Source organism: Centroberyx affinis, unplaced genomic scaffold (assembly GCF_046629955.1).
Source record: "Centroberyx affinis isolate AG114_WGS23_722 - 3 ecotype Tasmania unplaced genomic scaffold, CSIRO-AGI_Caff_v1 ptg001571l_1, whole genome shotgun sequence".
NCBI classification, from domain to species: Eukaryota; Metazoa; Chordata; class Actinopteri; order Beryciformes; family Berycidae; genus Centroberyx; species Centroberyx affinis.
Window position 1 is genome coordinate 30,902 of NW_027280022.1, and position 22,859 is coordinate 53,760.

The 22,859-nt window shown below is 43.2% G+C and overlaps 1 protein-coding gene across 1 annotated transcript in view; it reads left to right on the top strand.

The window, feature by feature from the left end:
- The window catches only part of lrp2b (low density lipoprotein receptor-related protein 2b), a 54,827-nt gene that overhangs the window by 24,477 nt on the left and 7,491 nt on the right, over positions 1-22,859 (top strand). The window contains exons 38-66 of the mRNA XM_071527690.1: positions 109-300; positions 696-1,168; positions 1,674-2,121; positions 2,480-2,645; positions 2,977-3,135; positions 3,352-3,641; positions 4,710-4,913; positions 5,424-5,663; positions 5,919-6,044; positions 6,430-6,549; positions 6,782-6,913; positions 7,975-8,176; positions 8,936-9,231; positions 10,113-10,623; positions 10,840-10,995; positions 12,013-12,183; positions 12,652-12,875; positions 13,487-13,664; positions 13,954-14,150; positions 14,866-15,111; positions 15,705-15,833; positions 16,691-16,810; positions 17,228-17,344; positions 17,711-17,827; positions 18,098-18,235; positions 18,642-18,764; positions 20,405-20,533; positions 21,241-21,372; positions 22,355-22,480. Coding sequence (XP_071383791.1) covers positions 109-300; positions 696-1,168; positions 1,674-2,121; positions 2,480-2,645; positions 2,977-3,135; positions 3,352-3,641; positions 4,710-4,913; positions 5,424-5,663; positions 5,919-6,044; positions 6,430-6,549; positions 6,782-6,913; positions 7,975-8,176; positions 8,936-9,231; positions 10,113-10,623; positions 10,840-10,995; positions 12,013-12,183; positions 12,652-12,875; positions 13,487-13,664; positions 13,954-14,150; positions 14,866-15,111; positions 15,705-15,833; positions 16,691-16,810; positions 17,228-17,344; positions 17,711-17,827; positions 18,098-18,235; positions 18,642-18,764; positions 20,405-20,533; positions 21,241-21,372; positions 22,355-22,480 — 5,862 coding nt within the window. The remainder of the gene's footprint in view (positions 1-108; positions 301-695; positions 1,169-1,673; positions 2,122-2,479; positions 2,646-2,976; positions 3,136-3,351; positions 3,642-4,709; positions 4,914-5,423; positions 5,664-5,918; positions 6,045-6,429; positions 6,550-6,781; positions 6,914-7,974; positions 8,177-8,935; positions 9,232-10,112; positions 10,624-10,839; positions 10,996-12,012; positions 12,184-12,651; positions 12,876-13,486; positions 13,665-13,953; positions 14,151-14,865; positions 15,112-15,704; positions 15,834-16,690; positions 16,811-17,227; positions 17,345-17,710; positions 17,828-18,097; positions 18,236-18,641; positions 18,765-20,404; positions 20,534-21,240; positions 21,373-22,354; positions 22,481-22,859) is intronic.

Here is a 22,859-nt window from a genome sequence, read left to right on the forward strand (position 1 = left end):
ACATTATCTTTCAACATTTTTCTATGAAACGTTGCATGCAACTGTTGACTGTAAATACCAAATTAACCACAAGTCAGGATCTGATGAACAAAACCTTACCCTTTGCAGCTTCCTACTCCATGAAGGACAAGTTGGACCTGCATATCAAGTCTGGCTTTATATACTGGACTGACAACAGCACCTCCAGCTCCTACAAGGGCATCTTCAGGGCCAAGACAGACGGAGGGCGCTACAGCAATGTCGTCACCTCAGGCATCGGAAGAAGAGGCGTCCAGGGCATCGCTGTGGATTGGATTGCAGGTATGGAGCCACTTATTCATCACAATCATCATCCATCCAACTATCCATTACGTCTAAAGAAAATGAACTAGACCATAGATAATAAAAGCGTAAATAAAATAAAGCACTAAAGTATATTGATTTTAATGTGGAATATATCATTTTACCCTAATTAATATCGTGGTGGCAGTGTATCTCTCTGCAGACAGCACCGGCATGAAGTCTCCTTGAAAATCTCTATGTGGATTTAGCATAGAAATATACTTAGAAGAATGGTCATGCTATAGCTCTACAACCTTGGCTGTTTTATATTGTGGTCCAGCCAGCAAAGGGTTTAAATAGAGCATTTGATTAATAGTTGGTATACTAATCTTGTCTTCCTCTTTTTTTCTCTCCTCTCTCCTTCACTTCCTTAGGCAACCTGTACTTCACCAATGCTTTTGCGAGCCAAACCTACCTTGAGGTGCTCGCCATCAACACCACCTACCGAATGGTTCTCCTCAAGTCCTCCCATGACCAGCCCGCCGGCCTGGCTGTCAGCCCCAAGCTCCGCTATCTCTTCTGGGCTGATGGAGGCCAGACGCCCAAGATTGAGCGGGCGCTGCTGGATGGCACCAACCGCACCGTCCTGGCATCAGAGAGCCTTGCGTCGCCCCGCGGCCTAACCATCGATTACACCAACGACTTCCTCTACTGGACGGATGACGCACTTGACATGATCTCCCGCATGGCTGCGGACGGCACGCAGAGGCAGATCGTCCGCTATGGGAGCCGGTATCCGTCTCCAACAGGGATGGCTATATTTGGGAACTACATGCTGTGGGTGGATAAGAAGCTTGGGAAGCTCTTTCAGGCCAGTAAGGACCCAGCCAACACTGACCAGCCAGAGGTGAGAGTTCAACATAATTCAATACACAGTTCAGGCTTTAAAATAATACATTTTTTTGTGATCTTCCATTGAAATAACAAATCATTTATATGACACAATTTGTTGGGAAAACACAATATATGGGACACAATTATTAGGAATGAAAAAGCAACCTTTACCTACATTACATTTACTTTTTAGGCATTTAGCTGACACTCTTATCCAGAGCATCTTTTACAATGAGTGCAACAGTAGAATAAGATACAATTCCAAAATTATGAACAACCAATAGTAAGGAGTGCAAAAGGCAGGGCTGTAGCCTGAAAATATTCTCCTGTCCCGAGAACGATCATGTAAGAAAAAATTGTTTGGAAAAGTAATAAAGTAAGAACTAAGGAGAGAGACAGACTGGATTTTTCTATTTTTGATAGCAATTAGATTCAGTAGAGGAGATTCAGTGCTGCTGCTAGTCCACTTCACTTTAGTCCACTTCAGTGACTAAATGACTTTCTGTTAATGCTACCAGGTAATCCGTGATGCTATCGACAGCCTGATGGATGTCACCGTCTTTGACTCGCATGTCCAGCCGACGTCTGCCAACCAGGTGGGCTTTAACCCGTGCCAGGAAGATAACGGGCGCTGCCAGCAGCTCTGCTTCGCCATCCCAGGCCAGGAGAGACCCAAATGTGGTTGCGCCCACGGTTCCCTCCTTTCTAATGGGGTAACATGCGGTTACGGCCAGGAGGAGTTTCTAGTTTTCACCACCGACTACATGCTGAATAGCCTGAGGTTAGACCCCCAGGATCACAGCGTCCCTTATCCAATGGTGAACCTGGGCTACAACTTGGTGGCACTGGATTATGACTTCAAGGACAAGCTGATTTTCTTCACCCAGTATATGGGGATAGGCCGGAGCAGGATTGGCTATGTCAGCACTACATCCATCACCAGCCCACCTGTCATTATAGCTTCAAGTAAGTTTAGCATGAAGTGTCACTCACTGTGTTGTCATTATATCCTGTATCTTTATTTATCTTTTTTTTTCCCGTTTTCGTCTTTTTCTACTCTTATTGTCGGTTCTCCTCACTCTCCTGCTCCATCTCCCTGTCCTTTTCCTCTCTTCATTTCCTTTTCTATTTTCTCATTGTTTTTTTTTCTTTCTTTTTCCCTGTCCTCTCCCTCTCTCTTTTTCTACTCTTATTGTCGGTTCTCCTCACTCTCCTGCTCCATCTCCCTGTCCTTTTCCTCTCTTCATTTCCTTTTCTATTTTCTCATTGTTTTTTTTTTCTTTCTTTTTCCCTGTCCTCTCCCTCTCTCTGTCACACTGCTCAGCTCTGGATGACCCAGAGGGCCTGGCGTATGATTGGATCCACAAGCGTCTCTACTTCACTGACTACTACAGCCGCAATGTCCAGGCCATCGGGGTGGATGGGAAGAACCGCTCAGTTATCGCCCATGCCAACCGCCCCAGGGGCATCATCGTCGACCCCTGCTATGGGTAAAAGCAACACATTTCTGTAGACTGGGCATAGATGCAATGACTTCCATTTTGGACAGAAAGTGTTCACTTTGGTGAAGATTATCAGTTTATTTTCTATTATAAGTTGACCGGTGAGCAGTGTATGCATGCAGTGCATGCATGCAGTTTACTGCTAAACAAAATGCTAAACAAAATGAAATCTGTGGATCATTTGTTTTTTTTGCACCACATTCTCCTTGCTCTACCTTATGCTATCCACTCTCTCCTCTACTCTTTCTCCTTTGCTCTTTCTGTCTATATTTCTTCTACCCTCCTTACCATACCTCCTTACCACCCTCTCTCTGTCCAGCTACCTGTACTGGACTGACTGGGGCAGTCCGGCTAAGATTGAGAGGGCCACACTGGGTGGAAACTACCGGACCCCCATCATCAACAGCAGCCTGACAACACCCAACGGCCTGTCTCTGGACTACGAGGAGAGGATGCTGTATTGGGCTGACGCTTCACTGTATGTCCCAGACTTTTCTATCTCCACTGGAATCATTTCTGTAGAAATATATGCCGTTTCGTTGTCTATGTAGTGAAATCTTTGTATTTCCTGAAATGAAATACTACTACTTGGACAGTCCACCAGCTTTTCACATATGGAGAAATTGCAAAGCAGCCCTGTTTTTGCCCCCATGTCATTTCTCCATCTTCTCCCCTCCCTCCCTGCTTCCCTCAGAGACAGGATTGAGCGTTCCTCACTAACGGGTGCGAACCGGCAAGTGATCATTCGGGGGATCCAGTACCCCTTCGCCCTCACTGTCTTCCAGCAGGACATCTTCTGGACCGACTGGACGACCCGAGCCGTCTACAGGGCTGGGAAGGATGACGGCTCTGGCTTCGCGGTGCTGGCCCAGGAGCTGCAGTACCGGCCAAACGACATCCACGTCTATGCCGAATCCAAGCAGGAGAGCTGCTCCAGCCCCTGTCAACAGTTTAACGGAGGCTGCAGTCATGTCTGTGTTCCTGGTAAGGAACTAAATGAAGGCTTTAAAGGCTTTGTCTTAAGTTTTAGGTTGCCCCTCTCCTTTACATTATTTGTGGTGGTGTCAGTCTGTACAATCAGAATAGTTAGACATATCAGGGCTTCAGATTTGCTGCCATTTCTATAAAAAACATATGAAAAACAAAAGAAAAGGATGAAAAACAACTTCCACAGACTTGACAATTGCCCGAACTAGATAATCCTTCACAATTTAATACGAAGCCTTACTTCGACTGTGTCAAAGTTTCTGTTTTATCGTTATTTCATTGGGCCCAAGTTGAGTGTTTTCATATCAGTGCATGTATTATGTTACGCTCTGCTTACTGTTAGTCGCCTGACACCCAGAGGGAGAAATAGAAGTCTGCACCAGGAAATAATCTCTCAAAAACATGTTGCCTTACAAACATCATTGTCACATCCATGTCTTCTTATTTGGGGTCTTTGCTAGTTGGGACTGCAGTTACTTTCAAGCTAGGTTTGACAATGAATGGTCGTATGATTCTTTGCAAGATGTATGATATTCAGTCTCACTGAGGCCGACCTATTTGGTTGTTTACTTAGTATTCTACTGCAATATTTCTCACTGAGTCATAATCCTGTATTTGATAGGTGTATGTCTGTTTTGAAGGGTTTCATTGCAAAATATGGTCAATCTATATTTTATCTGATAACCATTGCTTATATTAAAATACAATTGATCACACAGTGTAAAAACTCAGCCAGCAACTGTGTTATAAGTTGTTGTTGTTGTTGTTTACTTTAATATAAACAATCATTTTCTCAGAGTAGGTGTCACATTTTGGAATTTTTCCCCACTAGCAAACCGGTGTAGTACTGTGCCTTAAATGCTTGAGAAACAAAAAAAAGTGTTTGAAATGAAGTAGCCATGTCCCCATAGCTGTTAACACCTCTGCTCTCCTGTATAACAAGGGAAATTCAGTTTACAAGGCCAGTACAGAAAACACAGCACATTCACTAATTAACAACACAGTTAATATCTCTTTATTCCCTTCAGTTCTTCTTTGTTCTTACTGTTCTCCGGCCTCCTGCAGGTCCGTCGGGTGCAGAGTGCCAGTGTCCTCAGCAGGGGAGCTGGTACCTGGCCAACAACGGCAGGGACTGCATCCGAGACACTGGGAGCCGCTGCCAGCCGGACCAGTTCACCTGTCTCAATGGCAACTGCATCTCGGCGCGCTGGAAGTGTGACGGCTACAGCGACTGCCAGGATGGCTCAGATGAGCTGGAGAGAGTGTGCGGTGAGAGAGGATGTTTCTTCTGATTTGTGTAAATGCATTTTGGGTTAACTGACCAACAGAAGAAAAAAATAATAATAGGCAGTTTTTTTTTTTGTCCATGTTCTAAAAATCTTACAAAATGCCTCCATCTCTTCTAGGGCTGCAACTAACGATTATTTTCATTGTCGATTAATCTGCCGATTATTTTCTCGATTAATCGATTAGTTGTTTGGTCTATAAAATGTTAGAAAATGGTGAAAAATGAGTGTTTCAATCAGTGTTTCCCAAAGCCCAAGATGAGGTTGTCAAATGTCTTGTTTTGTCCACAACCCAAAAATATTCAGTTTACTGTCATAGAGTAAAGAAACCAGAAAATATTCACATTTAAGAAGCTGGAAACCGAGAATTTCTACTTATTTTTCTTAAAAAATTACTCGAACTGATTACTCGATTATCAAAAAAGTTGGCGATTAATTTAATAGTTAATCAATTAATCGTTGCAGCTCTAATCTCTTCTTCCCCCCCTCCCAGCCTTCCACACCTGCACAGCCATGGACTTCACCTGCGACAACGGGCGCTGCGTGCCGCTCAGCTACGCCTGCGACTACACAGACGACTGTGGCGACAACAGTGACGAGCGCGGCTGCCCCTTCCCCACCTGCAACCCCACCGGCGAGTTCACCTGCGCCAACGGCCGCTGCATCAGCGCCGCCTTCGTCTGTGACGGCCACAACGACTGCCGAGACAACGCCTCCGATGAGATCAACTGCCGTGAGTGATGATTGGCCGATTGATAGATGGATTGAGTGCTTGGTTGATGATGATAGATTGACTATTTTGGATAATTCTAGAGAAATGTATGCAAGTTTTCTTATCATCATATCATCATGTGTATTATGTCTATACAGTATATATGGTTGCACCAGTCTGAAGGTTAGAAAAGTGGACTTCTGAGATGAAAAAAAGAGCGTGCCTGTGGGTTAGGGTTATGATCTTTTGACTTTTTCCCTCCTCAACCCTCTCCAGCCGACAGGACGTGTCCTACAGGCCAGGTGAAGTGTGACAACACCAACATCTGTATCTTCCCTGACAGCCTGTGCGATGGCTACAACAACTGCGGCGACAACAGTGATGAGAATCCTCTCTTCTGTGGTAAGTTGAACACTCAGTGTTTGTCTTGTAGCTGTTTTCAGTGTTCAGAGAGAGAGAGAGTGTTTACACATTCTTTATTCTAGTATATCTAGTATATCTTTAGTTGTGCGTACATTTTTTGTTTTTATTTCACACTTGCTTTGGAATATGGCGTATGTTTCCCATGCCAATAAAGCCCCTTTGAATTGGAGAGAGAGAGAGAGAGAGAGAGAGAGAAAGAGAGAGAGACCTCCATTGGGAAACCTAAGTAGGAATCCTTCCTCAACCCCAAAGTTCATGAATTACATTTACCTGCTGAGTGGATTCAGCAGAAGCGTGTATTGATATAGACTGTACGTATGTGTGTGATTGTATGTGTGTGTGTGTGTGTGTGACTGTATTGCAGCGGGACGTACATGCTCCCCAAACCAGTTCCGTTGTGACGGAGGGACGTGTATCCCTAAGTCCTGGGTGTGTGACTCCTTCAGAGACTGTGCTGATGGGACTGATGAGCCTCCCTCCTGCGGTGAGCTCTCTATATTTACATTCGATTTTAGGCGTCTAGCTGACTGCTCCAGGATACTTTGACAGGACACTTGATAGTTGATGGAAGGGGATCAAACTTAAGATTTTTTGGTCACTAGTGGTTACTTTCAAGTTTTTACTGTTCCGTAGCGCAAAATGACCACACTATAGAGGTTGAGAAACATCATACATTACTACATGCCCCTTTGTAAATGATGTCTCTGTCTATCCAGAGGAGGAGATCAAGACCTGCAGCCCCAGCCAGTTCACCTGTACCAATGGGAACTGCATCCCCCAGTCGCTGATCTGTGACGGCAACAACGACTGCTGGGACAACAGTGATGAGGCTCCTGAACTGCAGTGTGGTGAGATAGCACTTTAACATTTATGTCATTACAGTGCAGGGAGGTAATAAACTCATAAAATCATTTTGTGTGATGAGTTAGAAAATGCCACTTAATCACTATACGTATATGTATGTATATACAGTATGTATATATTCAGTATATTTTAGCTAATCTCTGCTCAAGAAAACCCAAACATCCATCCATATAGCAAAACGTAACCAATACCAACTAAACATTGTAAGGTTTTAGGAAACAATTTTCACACAAACAATCCCCTTGCACCCCAAGCCATTCCATTAGTGTGTGTTTGTGTGTGTGAGAGAGAGAGAGAGAGAGAGAGAGAGAGAGAGAGAGATTCCTCTAGTCCTCCAGTAGGTGGCATTTTTAACCAGTGGCTAATAATGTGCACTCACTTGAGCTCCAGCCAATACAGTTGTCTTGTGTCCTTACTCACTATACAAGACGGCAAATTAAGAGTGACAACGACAAACATGATAGGGATTCAGTTTCTGTTCAACAATTATAATTTTTTTAATGTGCCTTCTCTCCGTCTGCCAAGGCAAAATTGAGTTTTTACACCAATGTACTTCATTGTGTATTATAGTTTATAACTTTGTATTTATGAATGGGAAAATCTCAGGAACGGATAGAACCAGCACTGGTTGGTTTTCCTCCACATTTTCAAGTGATGTTTTGAGAACACAAGACAAAATTTTCTCCAGATTATTAAAAATATATTTCCTATACCACCATGCAGGTATGCAAACATCAATATAGCAATATTTATTTAAATTCAGATGTTTTCCTATTTCTCCATGTATTACAGGAATGTTAATATTTGACTTCTCTTGTACACAAAGTGGATTTTTCATCATTTTGTGTTGAGGGTGAATCACAGACAGATGTGTGTGCATGCGTGTGATTGTGCATGTGAGCATGTATAATAATAATAATAATAATAATAATAACTTTATTTGTATAGCACTTTTCTAAAAACAATGTTTACAAAGTGCTTTACATACAATAATATATACATGTGTTCATGCTCAGCCCTCCCTTCCTTCCCCCATCCATCGCAGGCCAACGTACCTGCAGTTCCAACCAGTTCACCTGTCCCACCTGGTACCCCGGCCACCCGCGCTGTGTGCCCCTAAGCTTTGTGTGTGATGGGGACAAAGACTGCGCCAACGCCGCTGATGAGCTCCAGAACTGTCCCAACCGCACCTGCCATATGAACGAGTTTGCCTGTTCCAACGGCCTTTGCATCTTCCTCCCTTACCAGTAAGTAGGGAACTGTGTGTGTGGAGGAGACAAACAACTAATAACAAAATAACTAACTGTAGTCCAAAATCCAAAGTAGTCATTTCCAGTGTAAACATACCTTACAATATCGCACATGCAGCACACCATCATAGCACCCTACTTGTAACTAGCTGCCTGTTGACTGATCCTAATTACTAAGTACCTCATTATGATCCCCAGCTGCTGAGAGGTATCCGCCGGATTGCAGCAGTTATTGTCATGGGTAATCAGAGGCACAATATGATGAAGGAGATTGTCACATTTTAATGCTGACGTCCAAATATATTGTAAATGCCTCTCTTCATTTAGGTTCAGGCAGCATGAGAGTAACAACATTCCCCATTTTGCATTCTTAACCAATTCAAAAGACACACTTACTATCCTCTTTTTGTCTTTTTCTGTTGGTGGCGATTGAGAATGTAGACATTCCTCTACAGCAGCCATTTTTAAACGCTCCTCCATACTAGAGGCTTTACCGCCCCCTTGTGGATAAGTGGTATTATCTCGGACAAGGTGCATGTTCTATGTCAGCCGAGAGCTTGGGTGTGCCATGAGCTTGCGTTAGCGTATGCATGCCTTGGATTAACTTTGTACCAGGCCTTACTGCGCCTGCATCAACTGCTCCTTATTATTTATTTCGCTAATGAAAGAACTAAAAATAAGCCCAGAAAATAATGTTAACTTTCTCCTGGTATTGAATAGAATGTAAAGCTGTAAATTGCTCCTCCCCCTTCCCAGCTGTGACCGTGTCAATGACTGCGGGGACGGTAGTGATGAGCTAGGCTGCACCTACGACACGTGTAGCAGCAACCAGTTCACCTGTGGCAACGGAGCCTGCATCCCCATCTACTACACCTGCGATGGGGAGAGCGACTGCATGGACGGGACGGATGAGTTGGAGAGACTGTGCACCACGCCGCAGCCCACCTGCAGTCCCCAGGAGTACATGTGCAAGTCGGGCCAGTGCATCGCCAGCAACAAGGTGTGCAACGGACAAAAGGACTGCCAGGACAACAGTGACGAAAAGGGCTGCGGTAAGAGACACACAGAGACACTATGAAACTAGGTTTGTGTTATTATTGCTTGTTCGTGAGTCGGATCCGGATCCACTCCAAAATTTAATGGGTTCTTCCTTGGCCCATGCTACACCCTTCCACGAAGTTTCATGAAAATCGGGCCAGTAGTTTTTCCATAATCCTGCTAACAGACAAACAAACAGACAAACGGCACCGAAAACATAACCTTTCCAAACATAAAAATTCATGCTTTTAATGTACTGGAAACAAACAAAGGATTAAATTACGAAACTGAGTTTTTTGCTCTAGCTTTGATGATCATCTTGCAGTCTCCAGCTCCTCCTGACCTGGAGTATACACTGTGCACAAAGGCTTATCTTTTTTAATAAAATGATTACCTTAAATTCATCATTGACTATCCCTAAAATGTTGAGAATGCAGTTGGTAGACAAACATTAACCTTTATGTGAACTGAAAGATTGCCTGCTATCCTTGAGAAATTGCCATAATTTAATCATTTTCTAGGTGAGTAAGTGTCACTCCTTTCAAATGGTGGATATTTCATTTTTGAATGAATCTTTTGAGCATGAGGTGCCCATCTTCCACCAAGGACGGCACCTCTGCTACTGTTGTTAAAGTTGAATATTTCTTCTACATAGCATAATAATAATATAACAGATGTACATGTGTAAATATGGGGGAAATTAATTAAAATACCATGAGAATATAAATGTATTACTTCACATAATCTGGGTATAATATTTTGACATCATGAGACAGTGGTAGAAATTTTTAGGTTCATTCTATTGTGTGAGATCCTTCTTTACTCATGCAATCATACCTTGATGTCTCAGATACACAAGTCATCATATATCTCTCTCTTTCTTCTTTGTATCCAGGTATCAACGAGTGCCGCAACCCGTCGGTCCACAAGTGCGCCCAGGTCTGCACCGACACCCTCACCAGCTACTACTGCTCCTGCAACCCCGGTTACCAGCTCATGCCAGATGGCAAAGCCTGCGAGGACCTCAACGAGTGCCGCGACACACCCTCAGTCTGCAGCCAGATCTGCGAGAACGCCGTCGGCTCGTACCACTGCAAATGCGCCCCGGGCTACATCCGCGAACCGGACGGACGCACCTGCCGCCAGAACAGCGGCATCGCCCCGTACCTGTTGTACAGTAATCGCTACTACATCCGGAATCTGACCACCGACGGGTCACAGCTGAGTATAGTGCTGCAGGGGCTATCCAACGTGGTGGCGTTAGATTTCGACCACTATGAAAAGAGGCTGTATTGGCTGGACACAGGTAGGATTGAGAGGATGCGTTTGGACGGGAGTGACAGGGAGACGTTGGTGGATAACAACGTAGGAGGTGCAGAGGGCCTGGCGTTGGACTGGGTGGGCAGGTGAGTGAAGAGAGAAGATTTGTGTGAATACAAGTGACTACTGATTTTTTTTTTTTTTTTTTAAATGTGGCCAGTTTTTCAATCAACTGATTTTGGAGTGCTTTGCTCCTTTAAGTTGAATCTCATTGATTGGAAACACTGTAGGTAATTAAGCAAACTGGCTGCCCTCAATCTGGCTGCAGAGATGTCAAGTGGCTTTCTTTGTGTCTGCTGCAGGAAGCTGTACTGGGTGGACAGTTACTATGGCTCAGTTCACGTGATGGAGCTGGACGGGCGCTACCAGAAGAAGCTGCTGTCTGGAGCAATCCCTGGTGCTAATGCCACTTACGTCATCACCCGACCCCGAGCCGTGGCTGTCAACCCTAAATATGGGTACTGATACACACACACACACACACAGACACACACACACACACACACACACAGTCTTACTGTGTGTGTGTGTGTGTGTACTTGTACTATGTCACTTTTGGGGTATTTACATTCACTTACATTCATTTCCTGGAGACTTACCCTAACCATAACCATAACCACTACTTGCCTAAACATAACCCTTACCCTAACCTTAACCACTGACCCAAAAATCAGCTTTTTACCAATTGGGGACACGGCTTTTGTCCCCAATTGCACAAGCTGTCCCCAATCAACTGGTCTTAAGTCTGGTTTGTGTCCCTGAAAGTGACTTAAGTCATACCCACACACACACACACACAGACAAACGCAAACAAACACACAACATATCTCACAGAGAAATTAAAGGAAAATTCCACCCTCGGTTATATATCAATTCATATCATATAGCAATCAATATATCAATTTGTGTACCCACTTTGCCTCAACCTGCCCTGTCTGTTTCTACCTCAGTTATTTCCCAGAATGACTTGTTGCTTCCAATCAAAGGTGGCTAGCCACTAGTTTGTGAACAGTATGTCTTGGCCATGCCCCATACTCAAAACGCAACATGTCTTTCGGCTGCATTGCATTCTGGTCTATTGAGGCAACTGTTAGTGGAGAAACTGGTATATTGTTATCGGTACAAAATGGTGAGTCTATAAAGAAGCCCTTGCTCTTTGATTCTGAGGGACTGACACCAAAACCTGATGTTTACCAAGTTTTAGATTGCTGAATTTTTCTGCTATCAAACTCCATTGTAGCTGCTCTGGAAATATCTCAATGTGATGTCACGTTATCTAGGTTTGGCCAGTTGTCCAAGCTTTAAAACAAACAACAAAATGGGCCAATGCAAAATGCATCACCAATAGCTGTTTTTTTTAACAGTGTTAAAGTGTTTTAGGGTGCATTTTTCCTTCAAATGCACGGTACAGTTTGCCAATTAATCCTGTGTTTGGACCTTTTCCCGTTCCTCCTTGTTCTTTCCCCTTTTTCCAGGTGGCTGTATTGGACAGACTGGGGTGACACAGCCTACATTGGCAGGGTTGGCATGGATGGGACCAATGCCAGCGCCATCATCACAGCCAAGCTGGAGTGGCCCAATGCACTGACCATAGACTACACCACCAACAAGATCTTCTTTGCCGACTCCCACCTCAACTTCCTGGAGTGAGTTGGAGAAATTCAGTGATGAGCCCATTTTTATTCGGTTAGCATGGACAGTGTACAGTATAATTGCAGAGACAACTATATACAATAGATTCACTGGTCTGGGGCATATTTTACATTGAAATTCAGTCAATTTAAAATATGCCCCAGCACTCATAGGAAAACAGCACTCAAAGGACACAAATTACAGTCAAGTTGAAATGCAGTGTGTTCATTCACAGAGATACTGTATCATAAAAATGAATCCATGACCTTTACCTGGAAGAGTGCAGGCGCTGGCGGGCACATGGGATGTTGCGGTCTGCGGGTGTAGTAGATAGTCTGTCCTGTATTTGAGAGTTTTCAGGATCTATCCTCATAAAAGTGTTTCTTGTCGATGTGTACTTGAGCATGGCACTGAATTCTTATCGCTTAAGCGTAATGCCTAAAATGTAAATGTTATACTCTTAATTTTACATCACCCTCCAGCTTTGCAGACATGGATGGCCAGAACCGGCACAGAGCCATCGCTGGTTCTCTCCCCCATGTCTACGCCGTCTCCCTGTTTGAGGACTGGGTCTACTGGACTGACTGGAACACACACACTGTGGAGAAGGCCCACAAGTACACCGGTGCACAGCGCACGGTCATGGGCAACAACACACACCGGCCCCACGACATCCACGTCTACCATCCCTACAGGCAGCCACGCAGTACGTAACTTAGAGCTGTAGACGCTTGTATCCTCGTTGTCTCGTGGTATTTCTGCACATGTAATGAAGTGACAATGGAGTCGGCTTGTTCTGCTTGTTTACTGTAGAGCTTATTAGGTGGACTGTGCAGCAGGGATTATATTTAAGTCAAATCAAATTTATTTATGCAATGCCTTTATTTATGCAATGCCTTTCTATGCCAGTCTATAACAACGTTCTTGACAAAAATATGTAAATGCGGATGAAAACAAGAGGTAAAAACAAAACAAAAAGAAAACAATCACATTGCAATTTGAATATACTGTGTGGGGCAAGAGCTTGATTGCATGCATGCGTGTGCATGCCCCAATTGAAATTCAGTCATAGTGCTTGTTATTCTTCCTTGCAAATGTTGCAAGGAAGAAGTCCTTTTTTATCTGCAATCTGTTGCTTATCAGTCAGAACTTACACCTGTAGTTCGATGCTTCAAATCTTTTTGTTTTAGAATTGTGTACGAAAGTTTGCACAGAAAATATATTGCACATCATATATAAAAGTGAGCATGACACAGTTTACCACATTCACAATTATGTAAGTCTGCTCAACTGTCTTTTTATCGATTTATATCCTAGGTGATAACCCCTGCTCCTCCCATCACCTGACCTGCAGTCACCTGTGTCTGATCGCTCCTGGTGGCAGCAGGGCTACCTGCCAGTGTCCAGATCACTTCATTGGCCTCTCTGTGGGCTTCAAGATCCAGTGTGTGGCCGACTGCTCCAGCACCCAGTTCCGCTGTGGGGACAATGAGAAGTTAGTCTGATATAAAATCCCTTTTGTTCACAATTCATAATTGTTCACAAGTCCTTCCATCAAGTCAGTCTTATTGTTCATGGTTCATATGCAAGAGTTGAAGGCTTGGAAAAGTAGTGAAAATGAATTTGATAATTTCCAGATCTGGGAAATTTGGGGAAATTGCACATAAAAAACATTGTTGTTCATATAAATATAAATGATTTACATATAAATACACACTGTAAATGCATACTACACCCACTGTCATTTCACATAAAAGCTGGCAACGTATCAAACCCCTCCCTAGATGTGTTCCTATATGGTGGAAGTGTGACGGCCAATCAGATTGCGGCGATGGCTCAGATGAACCTCAGACCTGCCCGCCCCGCTACTGCCCCATTGGCCAGTTCCAGTGTCAAGACGGCAACTGCACCTATCCGGGCTTCGTCTGCGACGGCCACTCAGACTGCCCCGACAGCTCAGATGAGGATGCTGCTCTCTGCAGTATGACACACACTCAGTTCAACATAAAGTAGCTCATGTCAAATAACCTTTGCATAAAAAAATTTGTAGACAATTTTATTCTGCAGTTAACTGCATGAGTGCAGAAATACAAAAAAAAATCCTTGAAAATCAGATATGAGACTGGAATTAAAATAACTCACTGGGGCTTGCTGTGGTTAGCTGACAGAGTTGACAGTATAATTGAACTGTAACCGTATAACATGGAGATAAACATTTTTATTGAAAACTATATTATTTTGTTTTTTAAGAGATTTTTTAAGAAAATCAAAGAAAAGTTTGAGAGGAACTTGAAGAGTAACTAAACCTCAAACCCAAATCTGTGGTGAGGCCTGACATCTAATGGCGAAAAGTAGGGTACTGAAGGTAGTGACATCACCTGGCACCAAAGACCAGCCAATAGCAGATGAACAGTTTAGTACCCTACTTTTTACCATTAGATGTCTGGCTTCACACAGATTTGGGTTTGGCCACTCTTTAATAACATAAAGAGTAATACCGGACTCATCCTATTTGGCCATTTTAGGTGTAACTGGTGTATTCAGAAGCCACAGTCTGTCCTAGATGCCCAAACCTGATGGGACATGACTGGACTCAGTGAATTTGTGTCTGGCCAGTTTTCTCACTGGTTTGGATTCAGGCTCAAAACATACCGATAGTTAATAAACCCAAGTCAAGCTGTAGTCTGTCCCTCTAGGTGACCACCGGTGCCAGGAGAACCAGTTCCAGTGCAGGAACAAGAAGTGCATCCCCGTGTCCTGGCACTGCGACGGGGTGAACGACTGCTCAGATGCCAGCGATGAAGACCCGGAGGGCTGCGCCCAGAGGACCTGCCAGCCGGGACAGTTCCAGTGTGTCAACGGCCGCTGTCTGCCTTCCAACTATGTGTGTGACGCCCAGGACGACTGTGGCGACGGATCTGATGAGCCCCCTGAAATGTGCAGTAAGTGGGACACAAGGGGATGTGTTTAGTGTATTATGCTAGGAAAAAATAAGAAATTTGTATAGGGGGATGTAAAAGTTAGACATTTACATTACATTTTAGGAGTTTAGCTGACAATCTTATGAGCAGGTAGAGGTTCAGTGTCTTGTTCAAACAGTTTTCAACAAGACAGATGGCTGTGGCAGCAATTGAATCTGTGAAACATGTTCACCAGTGATCAACCATGAATTAGATGAGCACAAGGTCAACGTAAAGAGTGAAAGAGTCATTACAGAAATTGATGAGACTGCCAATACCAGTGCAGAGTGGCAGAGCGGAGCTGATGGCTTCATTGAGCATGGATTTATCTGGTTTTGTACTGATATATAATCAATACACAATCAGCCATGTCCCATGAGGAATCTGTATGAATTAATGATGTTGTATTGCACATACTATGGGTTTATTTGTGTTTGTTATTGTAAAATTAAGAGGTACCGAGAAACTTTTTCTCTCTCCCTCCCTCGCTCTCAATCATTCTTCTGTTCTCTCCCACACTGTCTCTCTTCCTTTCTCTCACTTTATCTCTCTCACTCACTTTCTCTCTCTCCTAGGCGGTCCGGAATATAGGTGCGACGAGGACACTGAGTTCTCCTGTAAGACCAACTACCGCTGTATTCCCCAGTGGGCCCGCTGTGACGGCACCAACGACTGCATCGACAACAGCGACGAGCAGAACTGCGGTCAGTGCTTGTGTGTGTGTGTGTGTGTGTGTGTGTGTGAGTGGATGTATTGCGTGAGGGCAAGGCAGGTAGTCAAGGCCACTTTAGTATGTCGCGATGCTATTTTAAAGAGCATCGCATTCTGAACACAGGTGAAATCCCTGAAATTGTTTGTAGTGCTGGGGAGAAAATAAATGAAGCCCATACTGAAGCCAGAGTCAAAATAGTTACGATACCAAGTCCCAGACTGGACTCAAGTACTACAGCTATCTACAGCTCTGTGTGAGAGTGAGCGAGAGAGAGAAGACACTGAATCTGCATAACAATGAATCATATTTTTTTTTTTTCTTGTTCAGTGACCAAACATTGATCATTTGTTCAGTTGACTCAGAGGACAGACAAAGCCTCTTTGACAAAACAATTTTATACTTGGTACGGTCGATGGCAACAAGCCATGTGATTAGTGTGTGTGTGTGTGTGTGTGTGTGTGTGTTTTGAGGGCAGATCTTTTGTGTGGGTGAGAGAGAAGAGACACAACCACCCCATTTTTTTAAATTGAGATTAAAAAAATGTTTCAGATTTATAATTGAGAAGTAAGTTTGCATTTGTTATTATTGCTTTTGAGAGCTGAAATTTACCATTTTGTTACAATGTGTATACAATGTGACAGCGCAAACTTATTAACTGAATTACTGATTGTTTGTTCAGTGACAAAGTGTTTGAACTCCTAATATACCACTCTGCACAACATATAGAGCAATGCAAAGCGATATAAGCAATATAACACACAATCATTTATTTATTTTTCTCATTGACCACATGTATGAACCCCTAATATATCTTTTCGCTCCCTCTCTGACTTTGTCCTCCCCCCACAGAGGAGGTGACCTGTGACCCTCTGGGAGATTTCCGTTGTGACAACCACCGCTGTGTCCCCATCCGCTGGCAGTGTGACGGCAACAACGACTGCGGCGACGGCTCCGACGAGAGGGACTGCCGTGAGTAACATAGTAATTCATATTCAGCTCCATACTCATCTCCATATCCATCCATTTTATGACCATTACTTTGACCTTAAAGTTCCAATCCTACGCCACAAGCAATGCACCTGCCAGAACATGGGATTTCTTTTATTCTAAAATGAATCGACTCTGAATCCAACTGACAGTATTTGGAAGTTAAAGACTTTTAAATGTATTTTGAATCTTAATAATTAACTTTGTACTATTTTGAGCTATTATGGGATCTGGGAGTTGCAAAAAAGCTTTTTCATCATTTTAACACTCACCTAACCCTAACCTAACCCATATAATCTTTATGCAGTTTCAGCCATGCTTGATATCCTGAAAACCTGTGTGTATGTGTGTGTGTGTGTGTCTGTGTGTGTGTGTGTGTGTGTGTGTGTGTGTCCACAGAACCAAGGCCTTGCTCGGAGAGCGAGCATCGCTGTGACAACGAGCAGTGCATCCCTGGGAACTGGGTGTGTGACCATGACAACGACTGCGGGGACAACTCAGACGAACGAGACTGTGGTGAGCGTTTGCCACACACATACTGTGCACTTAAAGGATAATTCAGGGTTTCAGTGTGGGCCTTATTTTCTTTTTTTCTGTTTTTGCCATCATGCTGATTTATTCTGATCAGAATTTCATCAATTACTCCACTGTAGAGCTATGTCTCAGTTTGCAGGCCGTACTGCCAGGGGAAACTCAAACAGTCAAACCCAAAGAAAACTATTAAAATATGTCCTTTCCTCCCTTAGTTACCCACACTGACGCACACACACACACACACACACACACAATCACAGTTTAATGCCTCAGAATAAACTTTTTCTCTCTGTAACACAAACACACACACACACACACACACACATTAACCTCCTGGCTCTCCTCCAGAGTTGCAGACGTGTCGCCCAGGCTCGTTCCAGTGTCAGTCGGGTCACTGTATCCCTGCCGCTCTGCAGTGTGACGGCCGGCCTGACTGCCAGGATCTGTCAGACGAGACCAGCTGTCGTAAGTAAACCCCATGAAAACAGAACAACATGAAACCCACTGGCAAAGTGCCAGGCCCCTGTGATGTTTTGGTGCTCTCATGGTGGGGCGGGGGTAAAATCTGGGCAGGGGAAGAGAATGAGACACACATATCAACAACAGTGGAGCTTGTACGAATGGTTGTAATTGAAATTGTGTGAACGTAAACAGTGCTGGAAAGTGATTAAAAAGAGAATGTATGCTGGCCACTGCACAATGACATTGAGCCTTTTTTTCCTCCTGCTCCCCTAGCCACTCGTTACCCAGGGGGCCGTTGGTGCCCTCTGCACCAGTTTCAGTGTGCGAACCGTCTGTGTGTGAGCCAGGGTTGGGTGTGTGATGGCATCAACGACTGCGGCGACCGATCTGATGAGGAGCTCAGTTTGTGCCGTGAGCGTCATTTTGTATATTGTATCTCTCTCTCTCTCTCTCTCTCTCTCTCTCTCTCTCTCTCTCAAACCCTCACACACCTAGGAGGGTTTTCTACTTATTCATTTATCTCTCATGTATAGACATGCACACACATTCACACTTACATCGAGTATACAAAACACTAAGACCACTTGATTTTTCCATGAAATAGTCCAGATGAAAGCTTAGTCCTTGATTCACATTATTAATTCCACTTCAGTCATGAAGGGAATGTAGATGAAGGAGAGAAGATGGGTTAAAGACTGATTATATTAAGACAATTGAGAGAAAAAGAGGTGGAGACAGTATTAACAATGTGTTGTTGATATTTTATACTCTCAGAGGTTTTGTCCCGACTCATATTTGTGTGTGTGTGTTTGCCCAGTGAACATCACCTGTGAGATGCCGTCCAGGTTTCGCTGTGCTAACGGCTACTGTATCTACTCCGGCCTGCTGTGCAACCAGAAGGACGACTGTGGAGACGGCAGCGATGAGAAGGAAGACCTCTGTATGACACACACACACACACACACACACACACACACCACATACAGTATACACAGACACATGTGCAGATATACATATATACCGTACATACACTGACTGACAAATCATCGAATTTGTCACAGAGAGAAATGAAACAAACACAAATAACAGAGGTTTATGCGAACACATGCACACACAGACAAGCAGATACTCAAACATGCACAGGCAGACAGACATAGATATGCATGCACACAGATACTGCACCCCCCATGCATACAGATACACACACTCATCACAATACAGTCAGGCAGCCATACAGTGAAGCCCAGATCCACACAAACAACATTAGAGTTCCAGTGAATGCAGCCCTACATCCAGGAATACAGCTATTCATGCAGAAACATCCCCAGGTGTTTTTTTTTTATATTAAATGATGTTACTGCTTCTTCTTTTTAAAGTAGCCTGTAACCTGATTTGTAATAAGTTTAGGCCCAGTGAATTCACCACTAATCATCAGTTTCCAGGATCACTGTGGGATCAGTCCGAACACTAATGCTTCCTGAACGTTGTTTCATATCAAAGGCCAGTGAAATGGGAAATCCCAAAATGACATCAGCGCTCGGCACAGGACAGAAAGCCCAAAAACTGTAACATTACGGGGATAAGAAAATAGTCTTTTTGTGGAATTGTTGCACAATCAGCTTAAAAAACAATCAGAGCAAATTATTTTGGGAGGAGATTAAATAGTTTTGTTCTGAGCAGAGGTAAACATTGGCCAGCTAGTCTACATTCATTTGTGTTGGGGGGGGGAAGGGACAGTAAAGACCAAGACACAGAGGGAAAGGAGGAAATCAGATCAGTGTTTTATTGGATGTTGAACATATGAACATATGTTGGCATCTTGTAGTATTCAGACCACTTCACTTTGCATGTTTTGTTGTGCTATGAAGTTATTTCAACATGCATTTATTCAAGATTTTCAGTGTGAATTCTATGCAAAGCACTGAAGAAATGTATGTGAAAGAATACAATAAAAATAACAGAGAAATTGAGTTTACATAAGTATTCAACTCCTTACTTATGCTATCTTACTTATACTAGCGAATAGTTTCTGTTATTTTAATTTAATCCTTTCACATAAATTCATTCAATTTTGTTTTCACTTTGATAGAATAGAAGGCTTTGCACAGAACTGAATAAATGCATTTTGAAATAACTTGAAAGCACAACAAAATCTCAAGTGGGGTGACTCCTTTTTATAGCCACTGTATGTATGCATCCATTTTTGAGTGCTTGAGTGTGTGGGAGCATGAATGTGTGTGCCCACTTGTGTGTGTGTGTGTGTGTGTGTGTGTACGCATATGTCAATCCACACATGTGTTCTTGCCTGAATTTTGAGACTGTTGTGTGTGTGTGTGTGTGTGTGTGTGCTTACATTTTTTAATCTAAAAAGGAGCGTGGGTAGTTCACTCACCGTTTTAGTGTTTTGCTTTGTTTTGTCTTTATAATTTAGACAGTTGGAAAATAAAAAGGGAGACAGTAGATAAAGCTCTGGATTCAATCCTAGTCCAGATCAGACACACATGTTTCCAGAGAAACCTGCCCACTCAACCTTCCCTCGGTCCTTGTGTTTTTGACTCATTCTGACTGTGTCCCTCCCAGGCCGGGAGCCCACGCTGCCCCCCTGCACGCTGCAGGAGTTTAAATGCACCAACGGACACTGTGTGGCCCTTCCCTACGTGTGTGACCACAACGACAACTGTGGGGACCGCACCGACGAAATCGGCTGCAGTGAGTTCCACTGTTTTCTCTGGGACTATGAATGCATTTTGGGAACGCAAAATTGTTCCATTATAGTCATCTCTCATTATTTCAAGATTACAGATAAGTGCATCTTCAGAATTTGTAAGCAAAGGTCTCAGGAAGAAGACATGAACATTTCTGTCATAGAGTATCAAAAAACATAATTACAGAGGTTTTATTTTATGCCAGGAAGTATGTTGTTTCATATCTGGGTAATGGTAGATATAAAACAGTGAAAGCAGCAAATGTCAGGATTACAGGTTGACATTGGCTACATTTACATGCATGGAGAATTTACTCTCGGTTTTGGGTTGACACATGTAAAAACAGTTAAGCTCATGCACAGATTTTGAGAAATCCAGCTTACTCCAATATTAAACAGGTTACTGTTGCATGTAACCATACTACTACTTTCACTTTTGGTTTTCATTTCACCTTTCATACTATCTGTGGGTGGGTCACCACAGGCAGGCAGGAATATTGTGTAAATTGGTTTATTCATGGTAACAGGGAGACTCAATCACAGGGTACAGAGGTGCTCGTAGCTTAACCAGATAATCAGAGTATGGCCAACAGCTGGGTCACTCCATGCATGTAAACTTTAAAGTTAAAAAATAAATAGCTCTTAATCTCACCCAGTGCCAAACACTGTATTGGATGTGACAGAGGATGTGGTCTGTGTTGTCTGGCTCCAGATTTTGGCCATGACCGCAACTGTGAGGAGAAGCTGTGCCAGCATGAGTGCACCAACCTGAACGGCACCGGCTTCATCTGCTCCTGCAGCCCTGGATACAGGGTGGACCCAGACAGCACCTACAACTGCCTGGGTACACACACACACACACACACACACACACACACACACATACGAGTGCACATGGATAAACACATCAACAACCTTCCAACTATAGCACCAACCAAGACATATAAACAAAATTAATATTTCATATCATTTTTGACAGGATCACTGCTCCTTTCCCATCTCCGTTAGGAAAAGCATCTGTTTTCAAAAACAACTCATGACAACATAGGCTTTTTCAGGCTTGACTGGGAAACCTGCAGAGCAAACATGGACAAAAGTGTGTAATTTGTCTTGTAAAGTAGCATAGCTACTTGAGAGGGCCAAACATCCAAAAACACTATCTATCTAGTTGTAATAAAAAAATAAATAAAAGGTAAATAAAAGCCTCAGGATAGCTAATAATTAGTTAATCATTTGTGAGAGGAGGTGACACATTTTTCAAATGGCAGATGTGTCATTTTGGAATAAAACTTGCTTTGTCAGAAACATGTAATTATTTCATGCAAAGGGGCCTACATGATGACTCATAAGTCTGACTTTGATGTCATTTCTAATTTCTTTTCCTTTTTTTCATTTATTGATAACCTCATGAAGGAGTGTAAAACAGATGGAACGTTTTCTGAGCAAGTTCTACATTTTGGAAAAAGAATGAATATTTTGGTAAAACTTCGGGTAAAGCAGTGATGTAAGCACAAATAACACCAAATCATAGTCATTGTATTTGCAGAAACATTATAGGAACATAGCATTCCCCTCTTATTCTCAGCTACAGCTTACATACTACTTACTTCTCTAAATGATCATTCAAGACACATAGGATTATTTGTTTACTGTTGTTTGCTGGTAATGGTCTAGGAATCCAAGCTTGTTTTACTGTTACATACAGTAAAAAAAACATCATCAAAATGCAAAAAGTTAAAACTCTACCTAAATAATATAACACATTGTTTGTGAGAGTGCATATTTCCAGTAAGCCCACCTTCAACCTTCTCTCCTCGCTTTTCCAGACATCAATGAGTGTGAGGTGTTTGGCACCTGCCCTCAGGCCTGTAAGAACACCAAGGGGGGCTACGACTGCGAGTGTGCCCCCGGCTACCGCAGGGTGGGCAACGGCAACATGTGTGAGGCTGAAGGTGAGCGCACTCTTGATTAGCAGTCGTTAGACAAGCGCAGATTACAGAACTGTGACTTTGGCTTCTGAAATCGAATTATAGATTGAATTGTCTTTCGTGGCCGCTGAAGTGGAAATTTGCCTTTGGCTTCACACAAATAAAATACAAAGAGAAAAAGAGGGCGCATGCATGATTTATTTTGTCTAACTCAATTATGCTAAATCTAGCCAGAAATTGTCTCCTCATTCTCATACTTTTCTACTAGTCTACAAAGTAGAAACTTGTCCCTGGAGCTGGTAGTCGTTCAGTGTTGCTCAAGGACACTTCAGCAGGACAGATGCTTGCAGGACGGTCTCCCTCTTCATGGCACCACTCTGCAGCCCTCATGTATTTTCAAGTT